At 45.7% G+C, this 21,464-nt stretch overlaps 2 protein-coding genes across 4 annotated transcripts in view; both read left to right on the top strand.

The window, feature by feature from the left end:
- RABGAP1L (RAB GTPase activating protein 1 like) overlaps positions 1 to 21,464 on the top strand; it is a 690,515-nt gene that overhangs the window by 350,914 nt on the left and 318,137 nt on the right. The window lies entirely within an intron of this gene.
- GPR52 (G protein-coupled receptor 52) lies at positions 862 to 3,447 on the top strand. The gene has a single exon (XM_063939678.1). The coding sequence runs from the start codon at positions 1,063 to 1,065 to the stop codon at positions 2,149 to 2,151; it is 1,089 nt and encodes a 362-aa protein (XP_063795748.1). The 5' UTR covers positions 862 to 1,062; the 3' UTR covers positions 2,152 to 3,447.

Here is a 21,464-nt window from a genome sequence, read left to right as displayed (position 1 = left end):
TTTCAAGTTCTCCACAATCCTCCTCGTTAGCAGCAATATCCGTTCAGATGCAATGTATAGAAATGGGTGTGCTCCTGAGCTTATACACAGTGCTCACATTGAGCTGGGGATCTGCAAAAGGGAAGCTGAATTGAAAGAAGACTTCATCTAAACATTATTACAGTGGTAGTGTTCCCTGTGTGTTGCAAATTAAGTTGTGCTGTATGTGCATAGTACAATTTCTCCTCGCCTCCAGCTATAAGACATTTTTAATCATTAATAGGTGAAAGAACACTTAACATACAAGGTGACTGCAGCTTGTAATACAGCGCTAATTAACGGAGAAAATGAACCAGTGGTTCTAGAATAAGAATAGACTGTCATTTTTGGTCTTTGGATATTATATTGCAACGGTTTAGAAGGATCTGTTAAATAGTTAAATTAGATACTCTGGCTTGAGATGCTGAGATATTTTAAGATGCCCCTTGACTTCCCCGCCCTCTTATTCAGATGTTTAAGTCTAAAGATAAACTATCTCGGGAGACTAAACTGGCAGCCCTTTACCCCACCCCATAACACCCCCCCCCCCTTATTTAAAAAGGAACATGATTCACAGAAATGCTTTTCATTAGTATTTCTCTTTGTCTCTTCCTTTCTCTATTTTTATTTTATTATTATTTTTAGTTTCCTTCACCAATGATTCAGGATACAGAGTCTGTCCACTTTAGCAGCCGTTCTTTGTGCTTGCTAAGAATGGATCCCAGGAGCCCGAGCAAGACACCGACAGCAACCTTTCACTTACTAAGTTTCACACACTCTCTCCTGGGTGCCGTGTTCATTTCCTTTACTCTGCCTCCTTCCCTGGAGAAGCAAAGGTGAGTGAGCACTCGGAGCTGCCACTAGCTTTATGGATCGAGCATGAGCGACTGTGGAAACTAGTCTCACTGATGGAAGAGATTGCCAAAAGAAGTCCTGAGGCTCACAAGTGGAGGGTCTCTTACCCAGTTATAAGCCTGGCTTCTCCTGCCTGTTCTCTGCAGCTTTGCTTCAGAATTCCATTCCTGTTGGACAACATTCCACACCATGAACCAGTCACAAATGCTTGATTGGAGGACATTGAATACAAGTGAATACTTAAACACCTCCGATTATCACCCTTGCCCATTGGGTTTTGGACACTACAATTCAGTGGACATATGCATACTGGAAACCACTATTATTGTGCTGCTAACCTTCTTGATAATTACTGGTAACTTGACTGTCATCTTTGTGTTTCATTGTGCTCCATTATTGCACCATTATACAACCAGTTATTTCATCCAGACTATGGCGTATGCAGACTTGCTGGTGGGAGTCAGTTGCCTGGTTCCCACTTTATCCCTCCTCCACTACTCTACAGGGGTCCATGAGTCTCTAACATGTCAAGTGTTTGGTTACATCATTTCTGTGCTAAAAAGTGTCTCCATGGCTTGTTTAGCTTTCATCAGTGTGGATCGATACCTGGCCATCACCAAACCTCTTTCCTATAACCAGCTGGTGACACCATGCAGGCTGCGCCTCTGCATCATCCTCATTTGGATTTATTCATGTTTGATCTTCCTGCCATCTTTTTTTGGCTGGGGTAAACCTGGCTACCATGGGGACATATTTGAATGGTGTGCCGTTGCATGGCACACCAGTGCCTACTTCACTGCATTTATTGTGTGCCTGCTCTATGCTCCGGCAGCGCTGGTTATTTGTTTTACATACTTTCACATATTCCGCATCTGCCGGCAGCACACCAAAGAAATCAGCGACCGTCGCGCCCGCTTTCCCAGCCACGAAGCTGAGTCAACTGGAGAAGCCGGGCCTGGTCACAGCCCTGACCGCCGATATGCTATGGTTCTGTTCCGCATAACCAGCGTGTTCTACGTGCTGTGGCTCCCATACATCATATACTTTTTGTTGGAAAGTTGGCGGGCACTGGAGAATCCTGCCATATCCTTTATTACCACCTGGTTGGCCATAAGCAATAGTTTCTGCAACTGTGTCATCTACAGCTTATCCAACAGTGTTTTCCGCCTCGGTCTCCGGAGGCTGTCAGAAACAATATGTTCACCTTGTATGTGTTCTAAAGACAAGAACGAGCGGGACCCAAAACCCCGAAAGCGTGCTAACTCATGTTCTATTTAAAGTCATTAAAGTGACAATCGTGAGCTTAAGAGCACACCGACCCAGGCCCCAGAATGCTGCTTTTCCAAGTTCTACAAAACAAAAATTACTTTAGCACCTCATTTTAGCTACCTTGTTTGAGATTTTGATTTGCAGCGGAGATGTGAACCAGTAAACTCTGATCCGCAGACATACAAAGAGCACACAATTATGTGCGCTGCTGTCAAAAATGAGTCACGCTGTTGCTGGGTGAGAGGAATGGGGGCAGACTATCAAAGAAAAAAAGGTGTCAGTTAGGATTAGATTAGCTAATTAATGCGGATATTCTGCAGAAATATGAGATATTGCACAACTGGGCCTTCCTCTTTTTTTCCTTGCAAAATAAGTCTTTATTGCCATTCTAGGAGACTAAAAGGATAACTGTGCGTCTCAAGGCTCTCATTGCTAAATGCAGTACTGGGAAGTATTCACAGTCATAACAACCTATTGCATTACCTGAAGGTGACCAAATTGCTGTTTTATAAAATGCTGTATCGGCCCTTTTTTATGTTTATTTTTGTTTTTAAAAGGTTTAATTTGATCAATGTGTGTTATTAGATGCCCGTTCAGTGCAAGATGACGAAGCCACTGCTCCCCGTCTGATTGCTGTGTATGGAGTTTACAAAAGCCTTTACAGGTGACAGTGTTCTGTGATGGTATGCGTGCGCCCAGATTTCCCAATATACCAGCCCCCCTTCTCCGCTAGTATACTTTTTTTTTTCCCCTAACTTATCCACTCATAAGGAAAATGCTGCTATAGATTAATTATTTCATATAACAGTGGTGTTCTCACTAGATTTCCAAACTAGACTTCTAAGCTTTTGTGTGATCAGTGTCTCCCGATATTTGCCTAAAAACTATTGTGGCAACGAGACTTTTTTGAATCTTGTCATATATGTAAGTTAACCATGTATGCTTTGTGTATTTATCGATCAATTCTATAAGAGACTCGGCTCTGGTTTCCAAATAAAGGCTTTGCAGTCCCAGCCACACAGATGTTATTGAGCCTTTTGTCAGACGAGGCAGCAAGCAGTGGCTCCTTCCAGAATTAGAAGCAGTGACCTTTTTTTTTTCTCTCTCCCCCCCCATTCATTCTTTCTTTCCCAGAACAATTGGTGATTGTTCCACCCATGCAAAAAATAGATTCTGCAAAATGGACTTTATTCCTGCTCTACATTCTCTCCTTAATCATTCTATAGTACATATAGTTTGCTGCTGTTTTTGACCGTTCCATGTGCAGTTTCACTGTGCACATTATATATTTAATAATAAAAATTAAAAAGCAATATAAGAATGTTATGTGGTTTTTCCATAATTACCAGCACATACGTGAATATATACAGGTGTATACATTAATGGATTTTAAAGTTACGCATGTATATTACGCATTAAAGGTTCTCAAATTAAGAACCTGCTTTGTTATCTCGCTATCTGTGATACCATTGTTGAATGTTTTAGACCTATGCCTTAAGCAACAATATGAGTACAAACTGGTGACATTACCTCCTGTCAGACTGTAGGGTTATTGCTGTGTGGAGTCTGCTTATAAGTTACAGAGAAGCAAAATGTGTTTGGAACATACAGTGCTAATACTATGAGTTCAACATGTCTCATTTTGGCTTCTAAGTTTACACAAGTCGTTCATTAGATTATTGCAAATCATAAAGACAGCGGAAGATTTTAGTGCGCCCTCTCTTCAGTAGTAGGTTCAGCGTTAACACACTCCAATAGGAAGCACAGAGTTCTCACACTTCAGTAGGGTGCAGTGCTTGCACACTCCAGTAGTAGGTACGGTGCTCGCACACTCCAGTAGTAGGTACGGTGCTCGCATACTCCAGTAGTAGGTACGGTGCTCGCATACTCCAGTAGTAGGTACGGTGCTCTCACACTCCAGTAGTAGATACGGTACTCGCACATTCCAGTAGTAGGCAGTGCTCGCACACTCCAGTAAGTAGGTACGGTACTCGCACATTCCAGTAGTAGGTACGGTGCTCGCACACTCCAGTAGTAGGTACAGTGCTTGCACACTCCATTAGTAGATACGGTGCTTGCACACTCCAGTAGTAGGCAGTGCTCTCACACTCCAGTAGTAGGTAGGGTGCTTGCACACTCCAGTAGTAGGTACGGTGCTCGCACACTCCAGTGGTAGGTATGGTGTTCTCACACTCTCCAGTAGTAGGTAGGGTGTCGCACACTCCAGTAGTAGGTAGGGTGCTAGGTACAGTGCTCTCACACTCCAGTATTAGGTACGGTGCTCGCACACTCCAGTGGTAGGTACGGTGCTCTCACACTCTCCAGTAGTAGGTAGGGTGCTCGCACACTCCAGTAGTAGGCAGGGTGCTAGGTACAGTGCTCTCACACTCCAGTAGTAGGTACGGTGCTCGTACACTCCAGTAGTAGGTACTATGCTCGCACACTCCAGTAAGTAGGTATAGAGTTGAAGGCTTGTTCCTTGTCATAGGTGGAAACTTACAGCATTCTGTTACTATTAGTCAGATTATAGAGACATAAACATAGAAACATAGAATGTGACGGCAGATAAGAACCACTTGGCCATCTAGTCTGCCCCCTTTTTACCATATATTTACCTCAAACCTTATTATTTTTTATACGTAAAGCACCACAAAGGTTCTGCAGTACCATATGTAGTGGATAGAACATACAAATTACACAACATAAAGGTGAGTACATATCTAGTACAGGCAAATATACATGTATTCAGAATTGCATAGAGAAACAAGATGAGATAGTGCCCTGCCCATGCTAATTTACATTCCTACTACACTTTCTGAGCATAGCACCAAGTGTGGTGTATGGACTTTTTTGACAAGCATTGAATAATTTTAATGACTGTCACAATAATCTCAGCACCACAAGATGTGCCCTTAATTATGTAGTTAAGCAACTTTTGGTTCCACAAGTGTACTGTTCGTGCTTCCATATATGTACACTTAGTGGAATTACTGCATTAGTGGTGGCCCTCCAGAAATTGCTGGGTTAGTGGTGGCCCCTAGGAATTGCAGCATTAGTGGTGACCCCAGGAAAAGGTGGATTAGTGGGTGGCTCCCAGGAAATGGCGCATTAGTGGTGACACCTAGGAATTGCTGCATTAGTGGTGATCCCCAGGAAATGCTGCATTAGTGGTGATCCCCAGGAAATGCTGCATTAGTGGTGATCCCTAGGAAATGCTGCGGTAGTGGTGGCCTCCCGGAATTTCTGCATTAGTGGTGTTCCCAGGAAAATGTGCATTAGTTGGTGGCTCCCAGGAAATGCTGCGTTAGTGGTCGCACCCAGGTAATGTTGTATTATTTAAACACAACTTGCTAAATGTATTCTACAGTCATCTATATGTTGTAAACGGGTTCACTACGATATGCCGGCGGTCGGGCTCCCGGCGACCAGCATACCGGCGCCGGGAGCCCGACCGCCGGCTTACCGACAGTGTGGCGAGTGCAAATGAGCCCCTTGCGGGCTCGCTGCGCTCGCCACGCTACGCGCGCCACACTATTTTATTCTCCCTCCAGGGGGGTCGTGGACCCCCACGAGGGAGAATAAGTGTCGGTATGCCGGCTGTCGGGATCCCGGTGCCGGTATACTGTGCGCCGGGATCCCGTCAGTCGGCATACTGAAGACCACCCGTTGTAAACCGGTAATTTTAAGGTATAAATGCCTACTGCTAAACTTCTTCCTATGGGGGTCATTCTGACCTGCTCGCTGCTGTTTTTCGCAGCCGAGCGAAACAGACGTTGCAGGGCTGTGATCGCCTCTGCCTGATTGACAGGCAGAGGCGATCGCTGGGCGGGAGGGGGCGGAACAGCGGCGTTTGGCCACTGTTTCATAGGACCGAACGGGAGGCGGGCCGCAGCGGCTGCCTGCTGTCACACGCAGCTGCTGCGGGCCGGAGAGCAAGGAGTAGCTCCCGGCCAGCACGCTAAAGCTGCGCTGGTCGGGAGCTACTCTTGAAGTGCAAAGGCATCGCCGCTGTGCGATGCCTTTGCACTTCTGCGGGGGGAGGGGGCCCGGCACTGACATGCGGGGTGGACTAGCCCCGTGCAGGGCGTCCCCCCCCCCCCCCCCCCCCGCATGTCAGGGAAGATGATCGTAGCTGTGCTAAATTTAGCACAGCTACGATCAACTCGGAATGACCCCCTATATGCGTAGCCAATTGGCATTAATACACATTTTTATTAAAACTGATAGAGACTAAAGCAAGGTAACTGTACACACTGTGCAATAATTGAGCCAGTTATCAACTGGACGGGCCGATCATTGCACTGTGTGGGGTTATTCAGATTTGGCTGGAGTTGCTCTTCATGCTGCATAGTACCAATTATCGGTACTTTGCGCATGCTCAAGACCCATTCTGCGATGATGGACACACTACAGCATCAGACTGTCCAGTAATTGTCAGTCTGATGCCATTTGTTGGTAGGGAGGGGGCAGTACCAGCCTCTGTTGCTACAAACTGAGGCGCGTTGACACCATTAAAGGGGAAGGAAGAGGCCATGGATCTGTGATGGGAGACTTGTGCGTCACCATAGGTGCCGCAAGCCTCCCGATGGCAAATGAGTGATCCGATGCTGTCTAGGACCCAGATCGGATCACTACTGCAGCAATTAGGCGTCTCCTTGTAATAAGCGCCTCTGCTACATCACCATACAGCGCTTCCTTCCTAGGACGCAGCAGTGATAGCACGTTCAACCACATCTGAATGACCCACAGTCTTTACACAGCACCCAGGACTGACTCTCGTTCATACACCTGTCAGATCTGCTTCTAACATCAGGAGTGTTGTACAACATTCGTCTGTCCCAACAAGCTAACAAAGTGCATTTAAAAACATCACCTTAATTACAGTTATTGTTCCCTGTAAGATCTTCCTGCTTTATTCTTGATAGCAGATATATAAATGTCACTTAAGCTTAAGAGGCAGATTATTTAAAGGCACTGTAAATGACTGCAGCTTTACCCGCAGTGAAACACACGTCCTAAACACAAATAAAGAATATAAGGTTTAGCACAATTTATCACGACCTGAGAAAAGGTTTTATTCAACTAATTGGTTGTTGATGCTTCAGTAAATGGTGACTGCCCCTGACTGTCCATATAGTGTATAATTATAATGACAGTGCTCCATAAGGCATCAGGTATAACGTGGCATCAGAAAAGTAGGGTTAAAGGGATGTAAATTAGATATATATTTGCAGTGCTTTACTACCCTGTAAGAGAGATGAGAGCGAAACATAAAGTGGTCAGAATTCAATTGTTCCGCCCACCGACAGTGAACTGATGGTGCCCAATGGAGCTGTTCAATTGTAGCTCTGATCGGGCACGGATGGCTGCTAGTGTCTGCATTTCAGCTTGCACCCCCTAGGGTTGGCGAGCTGAAATGTGTGAAAAGTGACCCATTTGGGCGCCCAAACAGCAGTTTTCGCGACTGCTTTGTGCGGCTAAACCTGACCGTTATGGGTGTGATCAGCGCAGGAAAAAAACTATTAAATTGCATCTTGTGATCTGAATATCGGCCAAAGAGTGACTTAAATTTGACAGCATTATAGAAAATTATTCTAACCTTCAACGATCCTAACTGGAATTCTCTGCAGCTATCTATTATTGGTAATTTTTCTCACTTGAGATGTAAATATAGTTTTTCTTTTGTAAATATATATATATTTTTTATCTCCCCCTAAAATCTTTTCATTCAACTGTAATCATTTGCTCCATGTTTTAAAAAGTAGATACCATGTTTTAATGAACATGTTACTTGTCAAAGGCTTCGTAGTACAGGGCTGAATAATATGCATGAAATCACTGGAGTGTTTATACTCTTTTAAGTCTGTCATACTCTGTTTCACCCCTCTGCATTAGGTTGCTATGAGCCAGGAAAGCACTTTTTTAGGTTAGCTGGCAGAGTTTGTGCGGCAGTTTTGTAAACCGTGGATTGTTTAGCGTTGGTAAGAAATACAGTTTAATGGAGGCAAAAATTGCGCCTTGAATTTTTTTGTTGTTGTTGCTGCACGTGAAAAGTAAAATGCAAATCATCTTATTTTATAGTTGCTACTGGTGGCGGTAAGATGTCCTAGAACAGCTCTCAAATGCTGTGCAAAAATATAGTAAGCCAGTGTGTGCCGGAATCAGTGGCGCCGAGAGAGGGGGGGGGGGGGGGGGGGGGGGGAGAGGGTACAAATTATCTGGGCCCAGGTCTGATGCAGGGGCCCAGGTCCATGCCTCCAGTGATTAGGCCATGCATCCTGAAAAGTACCTATGCCCAACTAGGCTCTCTACCGCCCTGGCTGGGAGGCATGCCGTGGTCCTGTGAGTGGGGTGCTTCTCATATGCTAGACACCCCCCCAAAGAGATGTGGCCATGCCTCCAGCATGCTGCGGTCACACACCCTCCAGGGGGGGGGGCCGCGGAAGTTGTTATACCGGGGGCCCAGGATTTCTCTTGGCAGCCATGGCCGGAATAATGCAGTGTTTTCCTTGCATATAAAAAGAAAGAAAGAAATTAGCACTTGCACCTTTTGCAATGTAGGCTAATTTGCTCAGCTGCAGACACTCTGTAATGGGACAAAATTTGACCCTAATGTTTAATCAGTCCCTTGCGGTGGCATGTAATGGAGATTGCTGGAGGTGCGGGATGCAGGTGGTTTTCGGACTTTTTGTTTAAAGGGGAAATCATGTACAAGGCATGGTTTAAATAAACATCCGAGATTGGCCGGCAATCCAGCACCTTCGGCGATCTTATACTCTTATACTCCATAACATCCCGCCGTTGGTGTGCAGAAGTACACTATGGTGAGTTGATACATTGGGGTTGGACCGATGATGTCGCGTTAAACCTCATGACTACAAAGGAGAGGCGCTTCTGTTTTCTATAGTTGGGTGTGGAAGTAATACTTAACTTATTAACACAACTGCAGTGGAAAATCAGTTTACTGCTGAGCACTGTATTTTTTCTACCGTGGTTCATATATAACTATTTCTCTAACGTCCTAGTGGATGCTGGGGACTCCGTAAGGACCATGGGGAATAGACGGGCTCCGCAGGAGACAGGGCACTCTAAGAAAGAATTAGGACTACTGGTGTGCACTGGCTCCTCCCTCTATGCCCCTCCTCCAGACCTCAGTTAGAATCTGTGCCCGGACGGAGCTGGGTGCATTTTAGTGAGCTCTCCTGAGCTTGCTAATAAGAAAGTATTTTAGTTAGGTTTTTTATTTTCAGAGAGCTTCTGCTGGCAACAGACTCTCTGCTACGTGGGACTGAGGGGAGAGAAGCAAACCTACTAACTGCGGCTAGGTTGCGCTTCTTAGGCTACTGAACACCATTAGCTCCAGAGGGATCGAACACAGGAACTTAACCTTGGTCGTCCGATCCCGGAGCCGCGCCGCCGTCCCCCTCGCAGAGCCAGAAGACAGAAGCCGGCGGGTGAAGCAAGAAGACGTCAAACTCGGCGGCAGAAGACTCCTGTCTTCATATGAGGTAGCGCACAGCACTGCAGCTGTGCGCCATTGCTCCCACACTAACCCACACACTCCGGTCACTGTAGGGTGCAGGGGGGGGGACGCCCTGGGCAGCAATTGAGTACCTCCTGGCAAAATAGGGCATATATACAGCTGGGCACTGTAATATGCATGAGCCCCCGCCATTATTTTTACACAAAATCGCGGGACAGAAGCCCGCCACTGAGGGGTCGGGGCTTCTTCCTCAGCACTCACCAGCGCTGATGAAGTCCAGACAGGACGAAACGCGTTGGGTGCTGCCTTGATCTATACCTCAACTACTAAGTTAAGCAATCTTACTCCTCTTTTTGAATTTTTTGTACTTTTTATCTCTTTTTAAAACTTTTTTAATCCTATGTGTTTTTATGCCACATGTATCAATTTCTATGTCAATTGTAATTTTGTAAGAATTCTTTTATCCCCCTGTGCTTTTTTATAATATATATATTTTTTATGAAATTCCACTTTTTTATTCTATCTTTGTCTTAGTGCACCACAGTTCAAATAAATTGTAAAAAATTTTAAAACATTTTTTTGAAGTTATTGTAACCGCCTATCCTCTATATCTAATTGACACCAGAGGTCGCCCTCTCTACCTCATCCTCTGTCCACAAGTGTTCACCACAGGCACCTATACCAGTGCCTAATTCCACTTGAGGTAACAGGCTGACGCCCCTAATTTGGAGGGGAGTGTCCAATAGGCGAATATCTTCCAATACATATATCTTTGAATAAATTTTACTGTGGGAGTTCCATTACTAGTGTTAATATTTTTTGAATACTGCATCTGTGGCGCTGACAGCTTCCCTGGTACACATATATATATATATGTACAAGCGCTAATGAGTATAGTGGTGGTTATAATGGAATTAATTAGGTGGATCACAAGATTATTAAAAATGGCCTTAGGCACTTATCTGATAAAAACAAAACTTCAATCCGGTATTCATCATTTTGGGAATCATGTAAAAGAAGAAACAGCAAACATAGTGTGTATCGTTCACAGATAAAAATAGAGCAATTTTGCTATAAAAGGTACCAATATTTTAGGGAATTTTTGCTATTCCCAATAAAATTATAATCTGTAGCTTCACGACATAAAATACAGATTTTAATGAACAATACAAAACACGGCTAGACAACACACGTACAAGATTTTAAAATTTTAAAAGCTTGTCTGTCCGTTCTATGTGCAAAGGAATCAGTAACCAATTGTTCCATGGACACAGGATAGCCAAAGTTTATGCGTACAGGATCATCATGAAGTCCACACCTTGAAGGACGAAACGCGTTGGGACCGTTTGCTGCTGAAACTCCCATTGATGGACAGATAAGCATTTGAACTACTTTTATCCTGTACGCATAAACTTTGGCTATCCTGTGTCCATGGAACAATTGGTTACTGATTCCTTTGCACATAGAACGGACAGACAAGCTTTTAAAATGTTAAAATCTTGTACGTGTGTTGTCTAGCCGTGTTTTGTATTGTTCATTAAAATCTGTATTTTATGTCGTGAAGCTACAGATTATAATTTTATTGGGAATAGCAAAAATTCCCTAAAATATTGGTACCTTTTATAGCAAAATTGCTCTATTTTTATCTGTGAACGATACACACTATGTTTGCTGTTTCTTCTTTTACATGATTCCCAAAATGATGAATACCGGATTGAAGTTTTGTTTTTATCAGATAAGTGCCTAAGGCCATTTTTAATAATCTTGTGATCCACCTAATTAATTCCATTATAACCACCACTATACTCATTAGCGCTTGTACTCTTCACTACCTAATTTTATTATATGTGTATACCATGCACTAATCTTGTATTACGAGCTGCTACTCTTAAAAGAGTTAAAACGAGTATTTTCCTTCTTACATCTTATACCGCACGTTTGTACTATAGCGCCTAGGTCTCTATTTCTCTCTCTCTATATATATATATATATATATATGTACATAGAGAGATATGTATATATATATTAAAGATGCTGTCTTAAGAGATATATATAATCAAACATGCCCAAAGAGACATGAGTATACTGGGTCCTAGAGTCAAAGCTATGTCGATTTCTGCTTGACGTGTCCTGTAGAATATGCAATGGACAGATGATGCCAACTTAAGTGGTATATGGTAGGCTGAGGATTGTGTGGAGAAGGGTTCTCGGACCTGGTCTCCACGGCTATAGCTGGTAATTCGGATATTTTGCCTTATATTCCTGCACAGCCTAGGAAAGCACGTCATTATCAAATGCAGCTTTTCGAACAAAGAAACAAGAAAGTCCGAGGTGCGTCCTTTCTTGCCAGAGGCGGGGCCAGAGGAAAGAAGCTGCACAACACAGCTAGTTCCCAGGAACAGAAGTCCTCCCCGGCCTCTATAAAAATCCACCGCATGTCGCTGGGGCTCCACAGACGGAGCTAGGCCCGGTGGGGGCACGCTTTCGTTAGTTCTGCAACAAGTGGGTTCACTCCCTGTTAGATCCCTGGACAATAGATATTGCGTCTCAGGGATACAAGCTGGACTTTTGAGAAGATGCCTCCTCACTGTCGGCCCTGCTGGCTTCCCCCCACGAGAGGGAAACAGGGTTAACTGCAATTCACAAATTGTATCTTCAACAGGTGGTGGTCAAGGTTCCCTTCCTTCGACAAGGAGGGGGTTATTATTCGAGTCCCAAAACCAGACGGTTCGGTCAGACCCATATTGAATTTAAAATCCCTGAATATATACCTGAAAAGGTTCAAGTTCAAGATGGAATCGCTAAGAGCGGTCGTTACAAGCCTGAAAGGGGGAGATTTTATCGTGACTCGGGACATAAAGGAGGCACACCTTCATGTCCCCATTTATCCACCTCATCAGGCGTACCTCAGAATTGCGGTATGGGATTGTCATTACCAATTTCAGACGTTGCCGTTTGGTCTCTCCACGGCCCCGAGAATATTCACCAAGGTAATGACGGAAATGATGGTGCTCCTGCGGAAGCAAGGTGTCACTATTATCACGTACTTGGACGATCTCCTCATAAAAGCGAGATCAAGAGAGCAGTGGCTGAACAGCGTATCACTTTCTCTGGAAGTGAAACGGCAACACGGCTGGATTCTATATATTACAAAGTCGCAGTTCGTTCCTAAAGCTCATCTGCCTCTCCTAGGCATGATCCTAGACACAGACCAGAAAAGGGTTTATCTCCCGATAGAGAGAGCTCAGGAGCTTGTGACACTGGTCAGGAATCTATTAAAACCAAAACAGGTGTCAGTGCATCACTGCACTCGAGTCCTGGGAAGGATGGTGGCATCATACGAGGCCATTCCTTTCGGCAGGTTCCATGAGAGGACCTTCTAATGGGACTTACTGGACAAGTGGTCCGGATCACATCTTTAGATGCATCGGTTAATCACCCTATCCCCCGGGGCCAGGGTGTCTCTCCTGTGGTGGCTGCAGAATACTCACCTTCTCGAGGGCCGCAGGTTCGGCATTCAGGACTGGGTCCTGGTGACCACGGATGCAAGCCTCCGAGGGTGGGGGGCAGTCACTCAGGGAAGAAGTTTCCAAGGGCTGTGGTCAAGTCAGGAGACTTGCCTTCACATCAATATCCTGGAACTAAGGGCCATATACAACGCCCTAAGTCAAGCGGAGACCCTGCTTCGCAACCAATCGGTGCTGATCCAATCAGACAACATCACCGCAGTGGCTCATGTAAACCGCCAAGGCGGCACAAGGAGCAGGGTGGCGATGGCGGAAGCCACCAGAATTCTTCGATGGGCAGAGAATCACGTACGAGCACTGTCAGCAGTGTTCATTCCGGGAGTGGACAACTGGGAAGCAGACTTCCTCAGCAGGCACGACCTCCACCCGGGAGAGGGGGGACTTCATCAAGAAGTCTTCGCGCAGATTGTAGGTCGGTGGGAACTGCCACAGATGGACATGATGGCATCCCGCCTCAACAAAAAGCTACAGAGGTATTGCGCCAGGTCAAGAGACTCTCAGGCGATAGCTCTAGACTCACTGGTGACACCGTGGATGTTCCAGTTGGTTTATGTGTTTCCTCCTCTTCCTCTCTTACCCAAGGTGCTGAGAATCATAAGGAAAAGAGGAGTGAGAACAATACTCATTGTACCGGATTGGCCAAGAAGGACTTGGTATCCAGAGCTGCAAGAAATGCTCACAGAGGACCCATGGCCTCTGCCTCTAGGGCAGGATCTGTTGCAGCAGGGACCTTGTCTGTTCCAAGACTTACCGCAGCTGCGTTTGACGGCATGGCGGTTGAACGCCGGATCCTAGTAGAAAAAAGGGATTCCGGATGAGGTTATTCCTACGCTGATAAAGGCTAGGAAGGACGTGTTGGCTAAACATTATCACCATATACGGCGAAAATATGTTGCTGGGTGTGAGGCCCGAAATACCTCTACAGAGGAATTCCAGCTGGGCCGTTTCCTTCACTTCCTACAGTCGGGAGTGACTTTGGGCCTAAAATTGGGGTCCATTAAGGTCCAGATTTCGGCCCTATCCATTTTCTTTCATAAAAAACTAGCTTCTCTACCTGAAGTTCAGACGTTTGTAAAGGGAGTGCTGCATATTCAGCCCCCTTTTGTGTCACCAGTGGCACCTTGGGATCTTAACGTGGTGTTGAGTTTCCTGAAATCTCACTGGTTTGAGCCACTTAAGACCGTGGAGTTAAAATATCTCACGTGGAAAGTGGTGTCATTTTTTCATTTGAACCAACCTATTGTGGTGCCTGCGGCTACTCGTGACTTGGAGGATTCCAAGTTACTAGATGTAGTCAGGGCTTTGAAGATTTATGTAGCCAGAACGGCTGGAGTCAGGAAAACTGACTCACTGTTTATCCTGTATGCATCCAACAAGCTGGGTGCTCCTGCTTCAATGCAAACTATTGCTCGCTGGATCTGTAACACGATTCAACAGGCTCATTCTGCGGCTGGCTTGCCGCTTCCAAAATCAGTAAAAGCCCACTCCACAAGGAAGGTGGGCTCTTCTTGGGCGGCTGCCCGAGGGGTCTCGGCATTACAGCTTTGCTGAGCAGCTACTTGGTCGGGTTCAAACACTTTTGCAAAGTTCTACAAGTTTGATACCCTGGCTGAGGAGGACCTTGTGTTTGCTCATTCGGTGCTGCAGAGTCGTCCGCACTCTCCTGCCCGTTTGGGAGCTTTGGTATAATCCCCATGGTCCTTACGGAGTCCCTAGCATCCACTAGGACGTTAGAGACAATAAGATTTTACTTACCGGTAAATCTATTTCTCGTAGTCCGTAGTGGATGCTGTGCGCCCGTCCCAAGTGCGGACTTCTTCTGCAATACTTGTATATAGTTATTGCTTAAATAAGGGTTATGTTATGGTTGCATCAGGGTTATCTGATGCTCTGTTGTTGTTCATACTGTTAACTGGGTAAGTTTATCACGAGTTATACGGTGTGGCTGGTATGAGTCTTACCCTGGATTCCAAAATCCTTTCCTTGTACTGTCAGCTCTTCCGGGCACAGTTTCCTTAACTGAGGTATGGAGGAGGGACATAGAGGGAGGAGCCAGTGCACACCAGTATCCTAATTCTTTCTTAAAGTGCCCTGTCTCCTGCGGAGCCCGTCTATTCCCCATGGTCCTTACGGAGTCTCCAGCATCCACTACGGACTACGAGAAATAGATTTACCGGTAAGTAAAATCTTATCTTATATGTTTATGTGGTGCTTGCTTTATAATATTGTATATGATACATTCCTACATATAAAGACTTGAAGTTGCAGTGAATCTAACAACATATACTAGACTGTTAGTTACCAGCATAGCTATGCCAGTGTTGCACATATCCCTCCTTCCACTTGTGTTCATTATTCGTGGCAGTAATACTGGCCCACTGTTAATTACCTGTCTAGCCTGCCAATCAAACATGTTTGCGGCCAGTGTATTGTGATCTTTGGGCTTTGATCAGACAGAGCGATCGTTTTGTGAACCACATGTTTTCAAATTTGGCTTATCACATCTGTGTGTGTGAACAGCATGTCTCCAGTGCCGTCAAAATACACACATTTTCTTTTCTTCTTTTTTTTTTTTAATGACCGCATTGGCAGAGTTGCACTTATTTTCAGACATTACTGAGGCATGCAGCATTTTAGTAGTAACATTTCCCTTACACCCAAATCCAGACTTGTGCTCTCGGAAGGGATGTACGCAAAATATATACAGTGAAAATGTTGACGATTATAAGATCGACATGGGCAAAATGTCAACAACCGGAAAGTTGTCATTGGCATAAACTAAAATGTTCACAAATCGTCGACCGTTAAAATACTGACAGTCATAATATCAACATAGATTAAATATAAAATAATGGTGACAAGTCAAATGTACAAGATTGTGTCTCACTCAGAGAAGTGCACAGTGAGCCTGACATGTCAGCCATAGTATCTGATGTGCCTAATTGTCATATCAAGATATATGTAGAACGGTGAATCCTCTGGCTCTCTAGATGCTGTGGAACTACACATACCAGCATGCCCTGCCACAGATTTTCTGTTAGGGTATACTGAAGCTGTGGCATGTGCTGTTCCAGAGCAGTTGGACTGTCACAGTTTGCGCATTCGCAGTGTTCTTTCCTCAGTAGGCAAACACTCTAAAGGGTCTGTTTACTAAGCCTCAGGTGGAGATAAAGTACCAGCCAATCAGCTCCTAACTGTCATTTTTCAAACACAGCGTGTGACATGGCAGTTAGGAGCTGATTGGCTGGCACTTTATCTCCGTCTAAGGCTTAGTAAATAGACCCCATAGTCACATCAGCCAGTCATTTCCCTAAATGTCACATAATAAAAATCGTTGTCTTTAATCACTATCTTTTCACTAAACCACGTCACGTTAGCCCTAATCCCTTTCATAGTTACTATGAGTAAAAGACGAGCAAAGCATGTAGACCTACATTATGGCCCTCATTCCGAGTCGTTCGCTCGGTATTTTTCATCGCATCGCAATGAAAATCCGCTTAGTACGCATGCGCAATATTCGCACTGCGACTGCGCCAAGTAATTTAACAATGAAGATAGTATTTTTACTCACGGCTTTTTCAACAAAAGCTGTGTGTTATTGCTGACTGACTGGTCGCTTAATAAAAGGTGGCGATAACCAGACCTGTAGTGTTATATTACATAGCAGTGGCTTGGTAACAGCTTTTCTCTATCGTCCTAAGTGGATGCTGGGGTTCCTGAAAGGACCATGGGGAATAGCGGCTCCGCAGGAGACAGGGCACAAAAAAGTAAAGCTTTTACCAGATCAGGTGGTGTGCACTGGCTCCTCCCCCTATGACCCTCCTCCAGACTCCAGTTAGATTTTGTGCCCGAACGAGAAGGGTGCAATCTAGGTGGCTCTCCTAAAGAGCTGCTTAGAGAAAGTTTAGCTTAGGTTTTTTACTTTACAGTGAGTCCTGCTGGCAACAGGATCACTGCAACGAGGGACTTAGGGGAGAAGTAGTGAACTCACCTGCGTGCAGAGTGGATTTGCTGCTTGGCTACTGGACACTAGCTCCAGAGGGACGATCACAGGTACAGCCTGGATGGTCACCGGAGCCGCGCCGCCGGCCCCCTTGCAGACGCTGAAGAGAGAAGAGGTCCAAAATCGGCGGCTGAAGACTCCTGAGTCTTCATAAAGGTAGCGCACAGCACTGCAGCTGTGCGCCATTTTCCTCTCAGCACACTTCACACAACAGTCACTGAGGGTGCAGAGCGCTGGGGGGGGCGCTCTGAGAGGCAAATAAAAACCTTATTAGAGGCAAAAAATACCTCACATATAGCCCACAGAGGCTATATGGAGATATTTAACCCCTGCCTAACTTCAAAAATAGCGGGAGACGAGCCCGCCGTAAAAGGGGCGGGGCCTATCTCCTCAGCACACAGCGCCATTTTCTCTCACAGAAAAGCTGGAGAGAAGGCTCCCAGGCTCTCCCCTGCACTGCACTACAGAAACAGGGTTAAAACAGAGAGGGGGGGCACTGATTTTGGCGATATTGTATATATATAAAAGATGCTATAAGGGAGAAACACTTATATAAGGTTGTCCCTATATAATTATAGCGTTTTTGGTGTGTGCTGGCAGACTCTCCCTCTGTCTCCCCAAAGGGCTAGTGGGTCCTGTCCTCTGTCAGAGCATTCCCGGTGTGTGTGCTGTGTGTCGGCACGTGTGTGTCGACATGTATGAGGACGATGTTGGTGAGGAGGCGGAGAAATTGCCTGTAATGGTGATGTCACTCTCTAGGGAGTCGACACCGGAATGGATGGCTTATTTAGAGAATTACGTGAGAATGTCAACACGCTGCAAGGTCGGTTGACGACATGAGACGGCCGACAATCTATTAGGACCGGTCCAGGCGTCTCAGAAACACCGTCAGGGGTTTTAAAAACGCCCATTTACCTCAGTCGGTCGACACAGACACAGACACGGACACTGAATACAGTGTCGACGGTGAATAAACAAACGTATTTCTCATTAGGGCCACACGTTAAGGGCAATGAAGGAGGTGTTACGTGTTTCTGATACTACAAGTACCACAAGAAAGGGTATTATGTGGGAGTGGAAAAAACTACCTGTAGTTTTTCCTGAATCAGATAAAATAAAATGAAGTGTGTGATGATGCGTAGGGTTACCCCGATAGCAAATATTGGCGTTATACCCTTTCCCGCCAGAAATTAGGGTACGTTGGGAAACACCCCTTAGGGTGATAAGGCGCTCACACGCTTATCAAGTGGCGTTACCGTCTCCAGATACGGCCGCCCTCAAGGAGCCAGCTGATAGGAAGCTGGAAAAATATCCTAAAAAGTATATACACACATACGGTGGTTATACTGCGACCAGCGATCGCCATCAGCCTGGAGATGCAGTGCTGGGTTGGCTTGGTCGGATTCCCTGACTGAAAATATTTTATTCATGTAGAGCATTTAATAGGATGCATTCTATATATATGTATGTGAGATGCACAGAGGGATATTTGCTCTCTGGCATCAAGATAAGTGCGTTGTCCATATCTCCCAGAAGATGTCAGGGACACGACAGTGGTCAGGTGATACAGATCCCATACGGCAGATGGAAGTATTGCTGTATAAAGGGAAGGAGTTATTTGGGGGTCGGTCCATCGGACCTGGGGACCACAGCAACAGCTGGGAAATCCAACCTTTTTTACCCCAAGTTACATCTCAGCTAAAAAAGACACCGTCTTTTCAGCCTCAATCTTTCCTTTCCCATGAGGGCATGCAGGCAAAAGGCCAGTCATATCTGCCCAGACATAGAGGTAAGGGAAGTAGACTGCAGCAGGCAGCCCTTTCCCAGGAAAAGAAGCCCCCCACCGCGTCTGCCAAGTCCTCAGCATGACGCTGGGGCCGTGCAAGCGGACTCAAGGTGGGGGGGTAGTCTCAAGAGTCTCAGGGCGCAGTGGGATCACTCGCAAGTTGACCCCTAGATCGTACGAGTATTATCCCAGGGGTAAAGATTGGAGAGTCGAGACATCTTCTCCTCGCAGGTTCCTGAAGTCTGCTTTACCAACGGCTCCCTCCGACAGGGAGGCAGCATTGGAAACAATTCACAAGCGGTATATCCAGCAGGTGATAATCAAAGTACCCCTCCTACGACAAGGAAAAGGGTATTATTTTTCCACACTATATTGTGGTACTGAAGCCAGACGGCTTGGTGACACATAGTCTAAATCTAAAATGTTTTGAACACTTACATAAAAGGTTCAAATCGAGATAAAGTCACTCAGAGCAGTGATAGCGAACCGGAAAATATGGTGTCCCTGGACATCAAGGATTACCTCCATGTCCAAATTTTGTCCTTCTCATCAAGGGTACCTCTGGTTCGTGGTACAGAACTGTCAATATCAGTTTCAGACGATGCCGTTTGAATTATCCACGGCACCCCGGGCCTTTTTACCAAGGTAATGGCCGAAAAGATGTTTCTTCAAAGAAAAAAGGCATCTAAATTATCCCTTACTTGCACGACCTAAAAAGGGCAAGTTCCAGAGAACAGTTGGAGGTCGGAAGAGCACTATCTAAAGTAGTTCTTCGACGGCACGACTGGATTCTAAATATTCCAAGAATCGCAGCTGTTTTCCGACGATACGTCTGCTGTTCCTAGGGATGATTCTGGACACGGTTCAGAAAAAGGTTTTTCTTCCCGAGGAAAAAGCCAAGGAGTTATCCGACCTGTCAGGAACCTCCTAAAACCAGGAAAGGTGTCTGTACATCAATGCACAAGAGTCCTGGGAAAAATGGTGGCTTTTTACGAAGCAATTCCATTCGGCAGATTCCATGCAAGAATTTTCCAAAGGGATCTGTTGGACAAATGGTCAGGGTCGCATCCTCAGATGCACCTGCGAATAACCCTGTCGCCAAGGACAAGGGTATATCTTCTGTGGTGGTTGCAAAAGGCTCATCTATTGGAGGGCCGCAGATTCGGCATACAGGATTTGATCCTGGTGACCACGGACGCCAGCCTGAGAGGTTGGGGAGCAGTCACACAAGGAAGAAACTTCCAGGGGGTATGGACGAACCTGGAAAAGTCTCTTCACATAAACATTCTGGTACTAAGAGCAATCTAAAATGCTCTAAGCCAGGCGGAACCACTCCTGCAAGGAAAACCGGTGTTGATTCAGTCGGACAACATCACGGCGGTCGCCCATGTAAACAGACAGGGCGGCACAAGAAGCAGGAGTGCAATGGCAGAAGCTGCCAAGATTCTTCGCTGGGCGGAGAATCACGTAATAGCACTGTCAGCAGTGTTCTTCCCGGGCGTGGACAACTGGGAAGCAGACTTCCTCAGCAGACACGATATTCACCCGGGAGAGGGGGGTCTTCATCCAGAAGTCTTCCACATGCTAATAAACTGTTGGGAAAGACCAATGGTAGACATGATGGCGTCTCGCCTCAACAAGAAACTGGACAAGTATTGCGCCAGGTCAAGAGATCCACAGGCAATAGCTGTGGACGCACTGGTAACACCTTGGGTGTACAAATCAGTATATGTGTTTCCTCCTCTGCCTCTCATACCAAAGGTATTGAAGATTATACGGTGAGGAGGAGTAAGAACAATACTAGTGGCTCCGGATTGGCCAAGAAGGACTTGGTACCCGGAACTTCAAGAGTTGGTCACGGACGACCCGTGCCCTCTACTTCTGAGAAGGGACCTGCTACAACAGGGTCCCTGTCTCTTTCAAGACTTACCGCGGCTGCGTTTGACGGCATGGCGGTTGAACGCCAGATCCTAAAAGGGAAAGGCATTCCAGAAGAAGTCATTCCTACCTTGATTAAGGCAAGGAAGGAAGTCACCGCGAAACATTATCACCGCATTTGGCGAAAATATGTCGCGTGGTGCGAGGATCGGAGTGTTCCGACGGAGGAATTTCAACTGGGTCGTTTCCTACATTTCCTACAATCAGGATTGTCTATGGGTCTCAAATTGAGATCTATTAAGGTTCAAATTTCGGCCCTGTCAATATTCTTCCAAAAAGAATTGGCCTCAGTTCCTGAGGTACAGACTTTTGTTAAAGGAGTACTGCATATACAGCCTCCTGTGGTGCCTCCGGTGGCACCGTGGGATCTAAATGTAGTTTTAGATTTCCTCAAATCCCATTGGTTTGAACCATTGAAAAAGGTGGATTTTAAATATCTCACATGGAAAGTGACTATGTTACTGGCCCTGGCTTCCGCCAGGAGAGTATCTAAATTGGCGGCTTTATCTTATAAAAGCCCTTATCTAATCTTCCATTCGGATAGGGCAGAACTGAGGACTCGTCCGCATTTTCTCCCTAAGGTGG

This window comes from Pseudophryne corroboree, chromosome 9 (assembly GCF_028390025.1).
Source record: "Pseudophryne corroboree isolate aPseCor3 chromosome 9, aPseCor3.hap2, whole genome shotgun sequence".
Classification (NCBI taxonomy): domain Eukaryota; kingdom Metazoa; phylum Chordata; class Amphibia; order Anura; family Myobatrachidae; genus Pseudophryne; species Pseudophryne corroboree.
Note: the sequence above shows the minus strand (reverse complement) of the source record. Positions and strands in the feature narration are given on the sequence as shown.